The sequence below is a fragment of the Myxocyprinus asiaticus genome, chromosome 50 (genome assembly GCF_019703515.2).
Source record: "Myxocyprinus asiaticus isolate MX2 ecotype Aquarium Trade chromosome 50, UBuf_Myxa_2, whole genome shotgun sequence".
NCBI classification, from domain to species: domain Eukaryota; kingdom Metazoa; phylum Chordata; class Actinopteri; order Cypriniformes; family Catostomidae; genus Myxocyprinus; species Myxocyprinus asiaticus.
The window spans coordinates 4,792,153-4,805,468 of record NC_059393.1 but is presented as its reverse complement, the minus strand read 5'-3'; the positions used below and the strand labels follow the sequence as shown (position 1 = coordinate 4,805,468).

At 39.7% G+C, this 13,316-nt stretch overlaps 1 protein-coding gene across 1 annotated transcript in view; it reads right to left on the bottom strand.

Annotated features, from left to right (window-relative positions):
• LOC127438869 (5-hydroxytryptamine receptor 3A-like) overlaps positions 1-12,793 on the bottom strand; it is a 34,268-nt gene extending 21,475 nt beyond the window's left edge. Inside the window, exons 1-2 of the mRNA XM_051694786.1 lie at positions 12,198-12,793; positions 11,814-12,048 (exon numbers count right to left, since the gene is read on the bottom strand). Coding sequence (XP_051550746.1) covers positions 11,814-12,048; positions 12,198-12,793 — 831 coding nt within the window. The remainder of the gene's footprint in view (positions 1-11,813; positions 12,049-12,197) is intronic.
• Positions 12,794-13,316: the final 523 nt, after the last annotated feature.

The window sequence follows — 13,316 nt, the reverse complement described above, 5'->3', positions numbered from 1 at the left end:
GACATACTCTCCACGAGAGTCACATCTGCCATTTTGTGCGCGTCCCTCCTTACACACACACACACACACACACACACACACACACACACACACACACACACACACACCCTCGTGTTATAGGATTATTTTGGTTACTATATCTAATCATATCACTGTTTAGTTTGTAGTTGTAAGTTGTAAGTTTATTGACTGCATTGTATTAATTATTAATTGATATTACTGCATAAATAAACTTTGTTATATTTCAAAGAGAAGTGTTTTGGTTTGTTTTGCATACACCTGTGTCACATGCTGATGGGATGTCAGTGCTCGGATTCAAGCCTTCATTCATTGTTTTTTTCCGAAAATCGATTTTCTTCGGATGTCGATTTTCCTAAGAAAACAATCTAATATTGAGACTGTTATACTATCTGGTTATTAGTCCCTGATTCCAGGGTGGTGCCCCATGATATGATAATTGTCTTTGATGATTGTTGAATTTGAAGGATCAATAAGCTAGTGTTAATTTTAATTAATGTCTCATCGATGTTAACAATTAATGATTATCTTTGATAATTATTGATTTAAAGGATTAAAAAAAGCTAACATTGATTCAGATCAATGTTCTATTGATTTTAATAATTAATAATTATCTTTGATAATTATTAATTATTGCTAATAACCAAACCCACTCCTAAACTTAGCACACTACATTTACTGGAGTCCCATATGAGGTTTTATTGAGTTAGATTAAATTAATTAATTTAAATATGAATTAATAACTAAAGAAATAATTATTAATTATTTCTGATAGTAACACTGATCTAAACAACCAGTAAAGCCCTACAACTTCATGACAGCTTCTTCCCCCAAGCAATCAGACTTTTGAACTCTTGATCTCTCACGATCAAAATACATCAGCACTGCACTTTATTAATCTTACACTGGACTGTCATAAATTATTTTCTTTCTTAACAACACACTGGCAACTGACTATCATCCGACAGCCTGAATGTCAATACAGCACAATACAACCTACTGTATATTTTATATATTCTATTTTTATTGTGTATGTGTGTTCTATATTGTGTGTATTGTATACTGTACATTGTATATTGTTATTTGTATATTGTGTTGTGTGTAATTATGTGTATATTAGATATGTAAATTGTGTTGTGTATATCTGATGTTTATTGTAAATTGGTATATGTCTCATCACTGTCGTGACTGCTATGTTGCTCGGAACTGCACCCAAGACTTTCACCCACTGTTGCACTTGTGTATATGGTTGAGTGACAATAAAAGGGATTTGATTTTGATGGATGGATGGATGTTTTGCAGGTCCTTTAAAAAAACCTACCTGGTACTTTAACACTGTTTCAATCTGCAAATATACCGGTCTTAGTCGTTGCATGAATATTTGTTTATGCTTGATGGTATTATCCTCATTGATTGATCCACAAGCGGTTTTGCGGTCTTTATTTGCTTCTGGCTAGAGATGTGAATTACAAAAGCTACTTTGCACCCCCTTTATTTTTGTATGTTTCCAATGGGTTTACTGTACAGATTAGTCTAAATTGTTAAAAGTATTAGTTTGTAAATTGTGCATATCCAACCCAAGTTGAAGGTTAAGGTAACAGTCAGTTGGGAAGCCTAATGTATAGTCCTTTGAAAGTCTAGACTATTTATAAAGCACTATTTGGACAATGTTTTTTAATATATATATATTACATATAATTGTAACAAGTTTAAGGTTGGGAAAGGAGGAGGCAGGAACCGGCTGAACAGTCAAAATAATATTTAATTTAAATAAAGAGACATACAACTCAAACACACACATGACAGCTGCATGTGGCTCTCTGCCGTGTTCCGCTGCACTTATCCCCCTCCTCGGCTGATTAGCCTGATTGGGGGCCGGGCATGCGTAGTCACTTCTGGCCCTGCCTGCCGGCAGGCTTTTCCCTGCCTCTCTAGGGCTGGGGAGGGGGAAAAAAAAGAGGAGAGGGAAAGGGCAAAGTGGAGCAACAGCGAGAGAGAGAGGAGAGAGAGGAATAACCTGGTTTGCTGGTGCCCAGATACGCTGTCGTCCGGCCCTCAGCCACTCCCCAACTTCTGGCGGATGACAGCCACTCCTCCCCGGGTAGACCGGAGCAAGTCCTCTGACCTCTGGTGGATGGAACGCCCCTCCATGTTTTGGCGGCCGGTAGGGAACTCCTCTGCACCTGGCAGCGGCTCCACCGCTCCAGGCGGCCGGCAGCAACTCCTCCGTCCCCCAGCGGATGGCCGCGGCTGCTCCTTTGGGTTGGCTGGTAGTGGCGAGGACTCCACGACAGTGCATCCCTCCTCCTTCCTGGGCTTCGGCACCAATGTGACAAGGTTAAGGTTGGGAAAGAAGGAGGCGGGAACTGGCTGAACAGTCAAAATAATATTGAATTTAAACAAAAAGACACACAACACAAACACATGGCAGCTGCATGTGGCTCTCTCTCTCTCGAACTGCCGCGTTCCACTACACTTATTCCCCTCCTCGGCTGATTAGCCCGACTGGGGGCCGGGCATGTGTAGTCACAGCCCGGCCCCGCCCTCCTCCTTGTCACAATAATTTAACATGAACTAATAATGAATAGTTCTTTAACACTTCTAAAACACTTATTTATCTTGGTAAATGTTAATTTACAAGATACCAGGTTGATACATTTAGCATTTCTAAGAAAGAACCAGAAGTTAAATTGGTGTGGGGGTCAGGGTGTGAGGGCATGGATTGGGGTACCAATTAAAAATAAAATAAAAATACCAATTTAACCCTTGGGAAGAACTACAGTAATTACTGGATTTGCCAAGTTTGTCAGGTTAGTGGCATCAAATCTTTGAAGATTCACATAGTAGCTAGGTATCCATGAGCAGAACTGTATATTCCACTTTGTTTTGTGAGTTATGTCTGGTGGGATAATCATTATTACTTTTGGACGGATGTAAATTCTGACAACAAAGTCTCCACACTTTGAAATTTGTTTGGTGTTTTTTGTGCAACAAAATGGTGTAAAGACACTTCGTTGCTATTATTTGAATTAGTTTTCCATATCAGCCTACTATTGTGGCATCAACTATTACAGATAAACCTGTCCATAACAGCATGCAAAAATAAAATTAACTGTGGTGTGTTGCTTTACATGGCAGACAGACAGACAGACAGACAGACAAGTCCTGTCTGTGTTGGCAGTTGTTGGTTAGAATAAGATGCAGTGTAGACCAGATTTATGCCAGTAGTCAAAGATTTTGTAATTTGAGAAAACTTGAATTCATGTGAGGGTGCCCTCTGTTGTCTGGGTGGTGATCTAACATGCAATTTGTAATGGTTGTGTAACTATATTTTTACCCAGTGTTGACTCATTTGCTTCTAGCTCCTTCAGTAATTGAAATAAAGTACAAAAGAAACTGAATGTCAACTTTACCTTCAACACCAACCTCTAGATAAAATCAATATAAATCCTTTTTTATTTGTGTTGTCCACTTGTAATCCATTTTTATAGATTAAAATAGCTTAAATACTTACTAGTCACTAATTAAACATAGGCCTAATATGCTTCCCATCCTAAGCAATGTTCCCTGCATGTACTGTGTACACTTGCATGCAAGTATTTAAATATGATTTATATCATGTTATAAAGTGCTGGAAAAGTTGTTATATTATTAAATATTTGAGTTCAACATTTTTATCCAGTGAGATGAGTACAGAGTGCTGTTGAAAAAATCTACAGTGTCCCAAAAACAGTGTCCCAACACCGAAATACACTGTGCAGTTACACTATGCACTCTAGTGTAGTATCATCTTAATTGAAACACTATTGTTTTTTTATTGCATGGAAGCACTTTCTGTTTTTCAGCTGCCGGAAATAATGTTTCAAACACACGAGATGTGTTGCCGCTAGCTTTATGGCGTTAGCCAAACTCAGTCCAACACTTATATCTCAAATAATGCCAGTGGTGTTAAGTAACGAAGTACAAATACTTCTTTACTGTACTTCAGTACAGTTTTTGAAAATTAGTGCTTTATTGAGTATAAATATTTTGATGACTTTCACTTTTACTTCATTACATTTCAAAGAAAAAAATAATACTTTTACGTCGATAAATTTCTCCCGACTTCTTTCGTTACTTTTGTGACTGAACACTGCAAAACTATGCATAGCTGTACGTGTAAACTGCATGTGGGTTGGACATATTGATGTTTGATTTGTAAAAGAATCATTTGAGTCTAATCTTTTACATTTGATTCATTTGAGTAGGTCAAAAAGATTCAAAAAGTGGTCTGAATGATTCTTTCTGCTAAATCACGAGGAAGTGTGTGTCAGACAGCACGTTGCGTTGTCTCCACTGGGAAAGAGATGAAAACACTCATGTAAGTTTTAATTTGTTTTTTTGACTTTGAATGAATTTGATGTGTTTTTTCTTAAACGCATTGGCTGTTGTGATTAGGAAATGAGTCCCATAATCTTCTGAACATTAAGGCCATGCCATGCCATTGGTCGAGCCAATATTGCTGTGTTGAGCTGGATTGTGTTTTAATAGTGACATAATGTTAAACTTTTAGGTGTAATCAACCTACAAATAACTTGCTTTCAGTTGACTGTGCAAATTAAACTGGAATGTGAGAAAGAATTTGGTCACATTTTATATTAGGTGGCCTTAACTACTATGTACTAACATTAAATACATACAAGACTATGTATTCACTGTGTAACTACATGTTGTTCTGTAAAATGCCCACATTTGCTGCTACTGAGGTTGAGGTACGGGTAGGTTTAGGAGTAAGGGTAGGGGTAGGGTTAGGGTTAGGAGTAGGGGTTTGAGTTAGTTTTTGGGGTAAGGGTTGGGTTAGGGTTAGGGGTCAAATTTAATTAAATGAAAGTACTTTAAATGTAATTACAATGCAACAAGTACATTGTATCAAATGAGTAAGTACATAGTAGTTAAGGCCACCTAATATAAAGTGGGTCCAAGAATTTTAACATTGATGTAGCTGGTGGGTTGAAAATAATCAACACAGGATGCAAAAAAATAGCTTTTGAGGTTTTATTCTGACGGCTGTTCATAAAAAATAAAAATTAAAAATAAAAAATAAAAAAAAATTAAAACTACGGTTGATGGAGCCATATTATACAGTATAAAAAAAAAAAAAAAAGGAATAAAGAAAATACGAAAAAAGAAATATGGTTAATTTTTGACCATTTTCATGGTAAATGACATTAAATTTCTCCACTTGGTTACATTGAATAACACACATCAGGTTTATATGTAAATGCAAAACAACGCCTTAACATAGAAACCACCATATATTTTTACTGTGGGTTTTGCATTATACATATTGTGATTTGCATGTTGCTTTTGTCTTCTGAGATTATGAAACCATAGTGTATGGTGAAAAGTCTCTGTTGGTTCTAGTTTGTCTAAGCAAATCAGTTGTAAGTGTTATATGGTTTGTCTGATACTCCTTATCAACACACTATCAATCAGTGTCCATATTGTTAAGAAGCTCATGGCTGCAGTATTGCATTTAAGACCACAGGTAAGACAATCATCAAATAGTAATGCAAAATATTATTAAAAATACTAATATTGTTTAATGTCTGTTAATTAGATAACATGAAAAACTACTTAATTTTCAATTATCTAATTCTTATGGTGAATAACACTCAAGAGAATGGGCTGTTTTTATTATTATTAGTGATAGTAAGGTAATAGTAAGGTAGTTAATTATCTAATTCAAATGGTTGCTTAACCTCATTCTAGGGGATTGTCCTTTGCACTTGTACTTGCTTTAAAAAAAAAAAAGTTTTCAGGTAAACTAAAAATTTGCTTCATTTGGCAAAATCTAAATTAACTGGTTAACCTAACCCTGAATCAGAAATGTTTTTTACATTTGACTGAATTAACCTGACAACATTATTTTACATCTATTTAGTAGTTTTAAGGGTCCTATCAGGCAGAAAAAGCTCCATAAGATTACAACTGCATATTTTATACAATTTATATATTGCACTGATTGTTAAAATCATCGTTACAGGTTGCTAGATTCTCTACCAGTTTTCTGCAGGTCCAGCTTATTATCTACTATCTAATCATGCCATGTAAGATTGAATTAGATTTTCAAAACAAATTCAAATTAAGTATATTTTAAGTGTATAATTACATTAGAAAAATGCAAAATATAAGCATTTTCTATATAGTGGTGCCAGACTTTTGGACTCCAGTGGATATGAAAATATATGAATCTTTTCAAATATTTAAATCTGAAGTTTCATGTTCAGTAAACTATTTGAATATATATTAATTAATTGTATTAATTAAAGTTAAGGCCCATTTTTAATGTGAATTTGAAATTCATATAAAGACAGCAAAAAGAAAATTCTTCAAAAAATGGTAAATGGCTTTACGTTCATCAGCAGTTTAGTCCATATAAATCACTTATTTACAAACCAATGGACAAGCGTAGAATCGTTCTTCATGCTATGTCCTTTAAATGTATAATTTGTGTATTATTTTGTTCTTTCAGCTCTATTAATTAAATCTGTAGAGAATATTAACTGCTCTGAACCCACTACAGATGCCCTCTTAACATCCCTGAGAGCGAGTATCTTGGGGAAAACTAAAGTGAGGCCAGTTTTCAACCTTAAAACTCCCATCAACATCAGTTTGGGCTTCACTCTGTATGGGATTTTAGATGTGGTATGTTCCTTATTAATATACTGTAAATAGAGTGTCCCCAAAAATATGAATGTGTTTGCATTATATAACAAAATATCAAACCAAGTGGTATTTATTTTAAAGAAAGCACAAGCACACCTTCCAAGCACAACATAAAAAATAAAAAATATTTCATAGTCTTCAAATGATGAAACGATAGATATAGAAACACTTGGCAATTTAGTATAAAATAGTGACAGGCAGTTAAAATGGCCCAGGACAATGTGCCCCAACATCCCTTACAGAGTAAGGGTAAGTTGAAGGGAGAAGAATATTGGGTATTGTTTCCATTTGGCTAGCTCAATGGCCAAAGGGAAGGACTTTTGGGGCAATAATCTGTATGGTTATCAACTTTGACAACCAATATATTTTCAGTTGTCTATTATGGCTACACACATATTTGGAATGCAACAAAATTTACCAATATTTTTTGCTATGTAAATTTATATATATATATATATATATATATATATATAGGATTTATAATTTTTTGATACATTTTTACTAAGTAACATCTGTGGCTGCAATTTGATTTAGGGCTAGACATTAAAATTGTCCTCATACATGAAACATGCAGGAGCAAAAAGGGCTTGATCACCTTGTGTATTCTTATTGTTTACTCTTTCAGGATGAAAAAGCACAGGTTTTCACTTTCCTCTCTGTGTATTTGGTAAGTCATTCTGCAACTCACTAAAGGCCTCTTTTAACAAGTATGACTTAATGAGCTTTTTAAATGACTTCCCTTTCATGCAATGAAGATACAATTAATTCTGTGTGTAATTTCAGTGCCACAAGCGGCACCAAACAGAAATGCAAAAATAAGAACAGTTTTCAAATTATTCCCAGTCTTCCATTGTACAAAAATTGTTAGTCCATTTGCATCACGGCCATTCCTCACATTCGCCTCTTTTTACTTTGAGGCATGGATGAAAATAGAGCCCCAGACAGATTTTACATCTATGTCAATCATGACGGTGGAAGATGGTATTCCATTTCATGTGATCAGTTTCTGTAATCTGGACATCTACACATTTCCATTAGATATTCAGAACTGCTCGTTCACTTTCAATTCATACTAGCCTGACTGTAGGGGAAATTGTAATTTATTCCAAGAACTTTTGTATAACCCTTATTTTTGTTTGATTTGTCTTCATTATAGTAAGTGATATTCAGTTGTACTTTTGAGAACCAGTGAAGGACATACTCCAAAGTTCTCTAGATGTGATGACAACAAAAAGAGAATGGGAGCTAGTTGATATGCTTGCTGAAAAACATGAGATAGCTCTACAGGCTTCAAATAACTCACGGGACACACTTATTTACTACATATTACCATTCTACCACTATTACAATTCAATTTAAAAAAACTTGAATATTTTGTTAGTTGTTAAAGGAACAGTTCACCCATGATGTTCTGTAAAACACAAAAGGAGCAGCTCTTGTCCATAGCAAGTTCATAATCACCATATCTGTCAAGCTCTGTCAAGGAAAAAGGGCCAGACTGATAATTATGTTGATATTCACTTGTAATATTCCACCCCAACAAAGCCCTAATTTAATGAACATCTGCATTTAGATTGAAAAATGGTGCATTGACACACTAAACCACATGTGATGTCATTCATGCATTGGTTTTGGCAAACCATAAGATGGGGGGAGACAGGGCTTTTTTTCTGGCAGAGATGGGACACTGCTGACCACGCCTGGCAATATATTGGGGTGGTGGAAGGGACACTTTGAGGAATTTTTGTACCCGATTGACATGTCCTCTGTGACGGAGGACTCTGGAAAGTCTTTTCCGATTTCTGTGGCAGAAGTCTGGACAAGATTCGCCATGAGATGCTAAAGGCCCTGGATGTTGTTGGGCTGTCAAGGCTGACACACCTTTTCAGGATGGTGTAGAGATTAGGGACAGTGCCTGGTTATTGGCAAGCTGGTGTGGTGGTTCCCATTTTTGTTTTTTTTTAAAAAGGGTGCCCGGAGAGAGTGCTCCAATTATAAGGGGATCACACGTCTTAGCATACCTGGGAATGCCTATGCCAGGGTGCTGGAAAGAAGACTTTGGACAATTGTTGAACCTCAGCTAGAGGAGGGGGAATGTGTAATCTGTCCGTTCATGGAACAGTGATCAGCTCTTTCCCTTGTGAGGATCCTAGGGGAAATGTGTGAGTTTGCTCATCCAGTCAACATGTTTATTGTGGATTTGGAGAAGGCTTATTAGGGCTATGTTCCCCGGGGTGTCTTGTGGGGGGGCACTATGGGAGTACAGCGTACCGGGGCCGCTAATGCATGCCATCCTGTCCCTGTAAAACCAGTGTGAGAGCCGTGTTTGCATTCTTGTCAGTAAGTCAAGTAAGTCTTGTTCCCAGTGGGACAAGGGACTCTGCCAAGGCTGTCCCTTGTCACCTAACCTGTTTGTGAAAATAATGGACAGGATTTCAAAGCATAGCTGAGGATTGGAGTGTATCCAGTGTAGGTGTCTCAGGGTTGCATCTCTGCTATTTGTGGATGATGTTGTCCTGATTGCATTGTCTGGCTGTGACCTCAAATGCACACAGGGCAATTTGCAGTCAAATTTGAACTGTCTGGGATGAGAGTCAGCTTTTCCAAATCTGAGGCCATGGTTCTCTGTCAGAAAAGGGTGGATTATCCCCTCCAGGTAGGGAATGAGCTGCTTCCCCAAGTGGAGGATTTTAAGTATCTCGGGGTCTTGTTCATAAGTAAAGGTAAATTGGGGCATAGGATCAATAGGCGAATTGGTGCAGCGGCTTTAGTAATGCAGTCATTGTACCAGACCGTGGTGGTGAAGAGGGAGCTGAGCCTAAAAGGCAAAACTCTCTATTTACCAGTCGATCTATTTTCCAACCCTTACCTACCATCAAGTGCTTTGGGAAGTGACTGAAGAATAAAAGCGCAGATACAAGCGGTTGAAATTATCTGTCTTTGGAGAGTGGCTGGGCTCACCCAAAGGGATATAGTACAGAGCTCAGACATCCAGGAAAGGCTTGGAGTAGAGCCATGTTGAAAGGTGCCATTTGAAGTGGTTCGGGCATCTGGTTAGGATGCCTCCTTAAGACCTTCCTATGGAGGTCTTCTGGGCATGTCCAACTGGGAGGAGACTCGAGGGCAGACCCAGAACATGCTGGAGATGTCATATCTCTCAACTAGCCTGGAAACACCTTGTGGGTCCCCAGGAGGAGCTAGATGATGTGGCCCTGAAAAGGGATGTATGGGCTGCTCTGCTTAGACTGCTGCTGCTGCAACCCAGACTAGCTGTGGAAAATGGATGGATGGACCTTATTTTCAGATCAATAATCATGTACTCCACAGTAAACACCACAGGTGTCATGATGGCACAGAGGTGGACCTTTAACCTCATTTCAAGGTTATTTTGATTCTGACGTGATCAAAAGAGTTGGTTAGTTATTTACTCTTTAATTAGTTTTCCCTATTCATGGTAATCTGTGGACCTGCTGCGAGCATGAGGGGCAGGTAATATTACACTGACAGAATCACTAATCAGCCAATCAAAAAGCCAATCATAGCGGGATGGAGGCATTGCCTGTCTCTCATGACAAATTTGGGTGAACTATTCCTTAGAACAATAAAAATATTCTTGTATTTTATTAGTTGTCAATGCAATGAAAATGGATTCAATTTATTTTGTCCTGCATGAGATTGTCCTCAGGTGTTGAGCCACTCTGTACATTGTGAATCTCCTGATTCCCAGCTGCTTCTTCATTACTGTAGATCTGTTTAGCTTACTTCTGCCACCTCAGAATGTGGATCGTTCTGCCTTCAAGATGACCCCCATTCTGGGATACACCATATTCCTGCTGCTAATGAATGACCTGCTGCCTGTCACAGGAAACACCTTAGCTCTCATAAGTATGTATAGAAACCTTCACTTTAGCTTTGAAGCACTTGCTTCCTTGTCTCCTGTCTTAATATAATAGTTTGCCTTAAATGAAAATTCTGTCATTTCCTCAAAATGGATATCAGTGGAACAAATTGTTTCAAGAATTTTCATGTAGCTTTTTTCCAAACTATGAAAGTTTATAGTGACCATGATTGCCATGCACCAAAAAAAGCAAAAAAAAAAAAAAAAAAAAACACTCTGAAAGTATTATTAAAGTACTCTATATCACTTGAACGCCATTATCCACATTTTCTTAAGCAATACAAGAACTCTGTATGAGAAACAAACTGAAATTTTGTTCTTTATACTGTCTTCCCCTCTGCCACATCTCTCAAATCCCATTATCTGTCTCACATATGGCATGTTGCATTCATTACAGCACATGCAATAGCCAGTGGCATTTTGAGGCAATGAAGTCAAACTTTGAAAAAAATATTTTCTTTTTGAGTGAACTATTCCTTTAAGACCATTCAGCATCACCAAGCTTCAGTGGATTTTTGACACATTTCTTTTGTATTCAATCTTTACCCAGATGCCTTTTTTTCTCTCTGTATGGCACTGATGTTGCCGAGTCTACTGGAGACAACTAATATTTTGTATGGCTATAGTCACTATCCACTGTTACCTCAGTGGGTCAAGATGCTTTTCCTCAACTATTTCGCCAGACTTGTTTTTTGAGCAAGAAACCCGGTGACCAAAAGATGAGTCTTAGGACTGTTTCAAACAGCTCCTGTAAGCATTGAGTAAGAGGCTGTCAGGTTTGGGAGTAGAAAAGTGAGGACTTAAGCACAAAGTAAATGAGCTTTATTAACAAAAAATGAAAACAAACTAATGGAAATTACCCCGAGGGGGAAAAGTAACAGTCCAGGACAGGCTCTGATAAGACTGGCTGGGCTGGAGGAACTGGACAAGACTGGACCGGATCAGACTGGACTGGACTGGACCGGACAAACAGGACACACACCTAACAGGAAAACATCCACAACGAACTGGCACGGGACAGAAAACACAATGAAGTTAAATAGGGAAGGAAATGAGGAGGGTAACGAGGGAAGGCAGGTGAGGCAAATTAACTAATAACAAGGTAATAAGGGGGGGCGGGCTATCACTCAAGACTGAACTAACTAGAGTGCACATGACAATGAGAAAACACAAAGCCAAGTGCACTCACACAACAAATGAAAAGACACAGGAAGGCTGGAGGCACAGGAAGAAGTAACCACGGGAGGGAGGGTGGGGGAAACCAGGAGGAAGGCTTAAGAAAGGGGTCAGGGTCCGGAGGCCTGGGAGGAGGGTCAAGGAAGGGGGCGGGGTCTGGTGGCCTGGGAAGAGGATCCAGGTAGAGGGCAATGTCTGGCGGCCTGGGAAAAGGCTCCAGGTAGGAGTTGGAGATGAGGTCAGGCAGCCTTAGAAGAGGGAAGAGTTCAGTAAGCCTCGGAACAGGGACGAGGTCAGGCAAGTCGGTGGCCACTGGAAAGAGGTCAGACTGAGCACCAGTGGCCGCTGGCAAAGGGTCAGACTGGGTGGCCACTGACAACTGGACAGACTCACTGACAGCCACAGGAGACTGGACAGACTGGGCGGTGATGTAGGGGATGGGACGGTGGCCGCTGGTGAATGGACAGGCTCGTCAATGGCCACAGAGAGCTGGACAGGCTTGTCAACGACCACATGGGACTGGAAAGACTGGGCGGTGACCACAGGGAACTGGGCGGCGACTGCAGGGAACTGGATAGTGGCCGCTGGTGAATGGACAGGCTTGTTGATGGCCACAGGGAGCTGGACAGGCTTGTTGACGACCACAGGGGACTGTACAGACTTGGCGGTGACCGCAGGGATCTGGGCGGTGGCCACTGATGAGGGGTTAGACTGGGGGATGGCTACTAATGAGGTAGATGGAATGTTGGCAGCCTCTAGGGAAGCTGCAGCGGAATTGGACTCCTCCTGGCGAGCTGCAGCAGACATAGGAACCCATCTCCTCCTCCTCATCCTCCTCCTGCTGCTTCTGTGGGCTGCAGGAAGAACTGCTGCAGACTCAGCTGCCTCCTGGCGGTCCGCAGCAGACTCCTCCACCTCCTGATGGTCAGCTGCACCAAGGAATGAGGCAAGACCGTTCCTCCTCCTCCTTCTCCATTTCTGCATACGGGTCATCGGAGGGCTGGGGATCTGACTAAATAAAGGGTGGGAGGGTGGGATAGTCCACATGGGGGAGCTCTTCTTGGAATGGAAGTTCAGGCTCCTCACGATGGAAAATGTGGTACATGAAATCCCAAAAGCCCATTTTCCCCAGCTTTTCCATCTCCTGCTGACTGAGAGGTAGATTGAGGCAGGTGTTAAAAACCTCTTTCAAGTCTGCCTCATTATAGTCCAGCTCGTCCACTGCAATTAGAAACTCACAGGTAAAGTCCCTCACGTCAGCCTCCCTCTGACAGAAATTGCGGAGGTGGACGAGCAGGACCATAAGCTGATGGATGGAGGGTGTTGGTGGGAGATGGAAGAAGGAAGATGCCTATTTTCTGCTGAGTCCTCTGTTGTCCAGTTCGTTCTGTCAGGTTTGGTAGTAGAGAGGTGAGGATTATTTTGATGCACCCTAAATATGCATTTTGGACTGTCAAAAAATGGAGTACATTCACTTGCATTGTTTAAAGGAGGAGGCCTGAAATGAAATCCTAAA